Source organism: Charadrius vociferus, unplaced genomic scaffold (assembly GCF_000708025.1).
Source record: "Charadrius vociferus isolate BGI_N301 unplaced genomic scaffold, ASM70802v2 scaffold183, whole genome shotgun sequence".
Lineage (NCBI taxonomy): Eukaryota > Metazoa > Chordata > Aves > Charadriiformes > Charadriidae > Charadrius > Charadrius vociferus.
Window position 1 is genome coordinate 2,532,225 of NW_009648250.1, and position 2,500 is coordinate 2,534,724.

Here is a 2,500-nt window from a genome sequence, read left to right on the forward strand (position 1 = left end):
GAGCCACTGGCTACCTGGAGCTGTCCGACTGGCCAGAGGTGGCGCCTGACCCCTCTGTCCGAAACGTCGATGTAGCTGAGTCGGTATGTCAGCATCATGAAAAGTAACTTCGCTGAAGGCACTTATCAATATAGAATATTAGCCTAAAATACAAGTATTTCGATATTATCTGTATGCTGTACTGAAAAACATTGATCCATGTGTACACGCACGTTGCTTATTTTAGCTTGGAAAGGGAACATTTGGAAACTTGCATGGTGCTTTCTCTTTTCTTTTCAATGAGAGAAGTAGATCAACTGTAGGCCACTTCTGCTTCGCTCGTAGATTAAATGGGCTTCATCCCCTCCACCTCACTTTTGATTTCATACCTCTTGTATTTGCTGTGGTGCAGTATGTTAATTGCTGTTAATAGTGAGTGTAGCTGGACTACCAAAGTAAGAGGTGAGCAGAGGTTTATTCATGTACACATCCAGGTCTAAACAGAATAGGTGATATAAACAAAAGGCAATGGCAGGGGAAAAAATTATGTATGTTTCAAAGTGCAAAGTTTAGAAGAGACCAGGGTTTACATTTCAGATCATCTGGAGAGTTAGAAAAGTTTATAATAGGAAAATGTCATCTGCTCATGCACTAGTCATTTGTTGACATTACAGGGCTGGTCTTCTACTACCAATAGCTTTTTGTTACTGGATTGTGAACTCTGAGACAAAGTCATATTCTGGTACCAGAGCTGTGATGTGTGCATCAGGTACCAGAGTCCCACTAAATGTCAGTTAAACCTATTTAACAGTAACAGAAATACAAATGTATTGGAATACAGTGTGCTGATGGTGCTCCCAGAGGTATGTTGTTGTAACAGGTATACCCAGAAAAGCACATGGTCGTTGTCGTGGGCCAACTCCTACAGTAAACTGCACATGAATTATTTTGCATAAAAGATGTTAGGCATAGAATAGGTAGAGAAAATTCTAAAAAACAGGTATGACTTGTGTAAGCAAGTGAACAGCAATGTGGTAGAACATGCATTTCTCCTTAGTACTTTAATACTACTTGTCTACCTGCTTATATACATTTCAGGAAAAGGTATATGTGTACAAAGGTCTGAAAGCTTTTATGGGAAGAATCTGAAGGCAATCAGCTTGAGCAGGGAATTATAAATGATAGGTTTGGCATGAAAGAATGTGTGGAGGCACCTTTGTCCATAAAACCAAAGGTATTGCAGGAAATTGATCAAATGGAGTGACATCCATCTACAACATAATAGAAAACATCTCCCTCCAACCATTTAAACTTCAAAACAAACATGAAAATCCTTTCCCTGTGGTTTTTTTTGCAAGTATTTTCTTTGTAGAGTGTCTCATCATCATTAATTTTGTGATTCCTATAATGCTGCATGTGCCTACACAATGTATGGGAGTGAAGCTGAGTTGTTACACTGCAATTCACAATTAAATTGTCATTTATATCAAAAAGAATATTGGATTTTTAAAATGTCAGTTGCTGGGTGGAGCATTACAAAGCTTTAGCAGCTTTTGGTGTTTAAGAGGAAGCCAGTGTGTCTCTAGAGCCGTACGCTGTTGCAGTTCACTGGTAGAACTCTTTCAAAAGTTGGTCTTATTCCAGATCAGAGCAGTCACTGAGGCAGACATGTATCACTCAATATAGTTGTCTGCCTATTTGGTTTTTTTTCCTGGCCTGAGTTTTCTTCTGCTTCTCTAGTAGTATAGGGGGATATGGAAAGATAAAAGTCTGGCCAAAGTATTGCCACGTTCTGGTGTCCTCTTTGTGGTAACAATTACTTTTATTTGGAGAATTACAAAGGAAGTGAAATATAATTTCTGTGTGGCTGCAGGAACTTGTGCTGCCTACTGGGTCCACATCTGTTTTCCCCTTAAAATTTGGGATGATAAAGGTGGTAACTAGCCATATTTACCCTTCATTCTAGTCATAGGCTAAATTCAGCTGGATCTAGAGATAAAACTCTCAGACTTCAGGTTCTTTTGGCATAGAAATTTATTTATGGTTACTGATGCTTTTAATCTGCCTTAGTAAATCTTTTTCTAGACTCTCTAATAGACATATCTCACCTTTTGTAGGTATATACAAAACTTTTTGTTCTCTTAATTGTGTCAAGTCAGAGAAGTTTAATAGTTTCTCTTGACTGGCTTAGAGGATTTATTTAGAAACTGCTTAATACTACTACTGCGGGTGCTTTTCTTTGCTGTGTTGTGTGTGTATTTTTGTACTGCTTTTTGTAAAAGTAAACTTCAGTTGAAATTTATTTATAGGCAAAGGAAAGGCCTGGAATCCTAGGTAAGACAAGGAAAGAGAAACCTGCTGAAAAGTTCTACTCTGAATCGGAAGAAGAGGAAGAGGAGTCTGCCAGTACCAGTGCATCAGGTAGGTGTTTGAAAAGCAACTTGCATCTCTCCTGCCTGGACAACTGGATGTTCAGAACTGGGCACTACTTAAAAAGAATTGGAAAAAATTTCAGAAAAAG

At 38.5% G+C, this 2,500-nt stretch overlaps 1 protein-coding gene across 1 annotated transcript in view; it reads left to right on the plus strand.

Moving 5' to 3' along the window:
• AP3B1 (adaptor-related protein complex 3, beta 1 subunit) overlaps positions 1-2,500 on the plus strand; it is a 151,964-nt gene that overhangs the window by 81,906 nt on the left and 67,558 nt on the right. Inside the window, 2 exon segments of the mRNA XM_009884240.1 lie at positions 4-83; positions 2,289-2,400. Of these exon segments, the coding sequence (XP_009882542.1) occupies positions 4-83; positions 2,289-2,400 (192 nt within the window).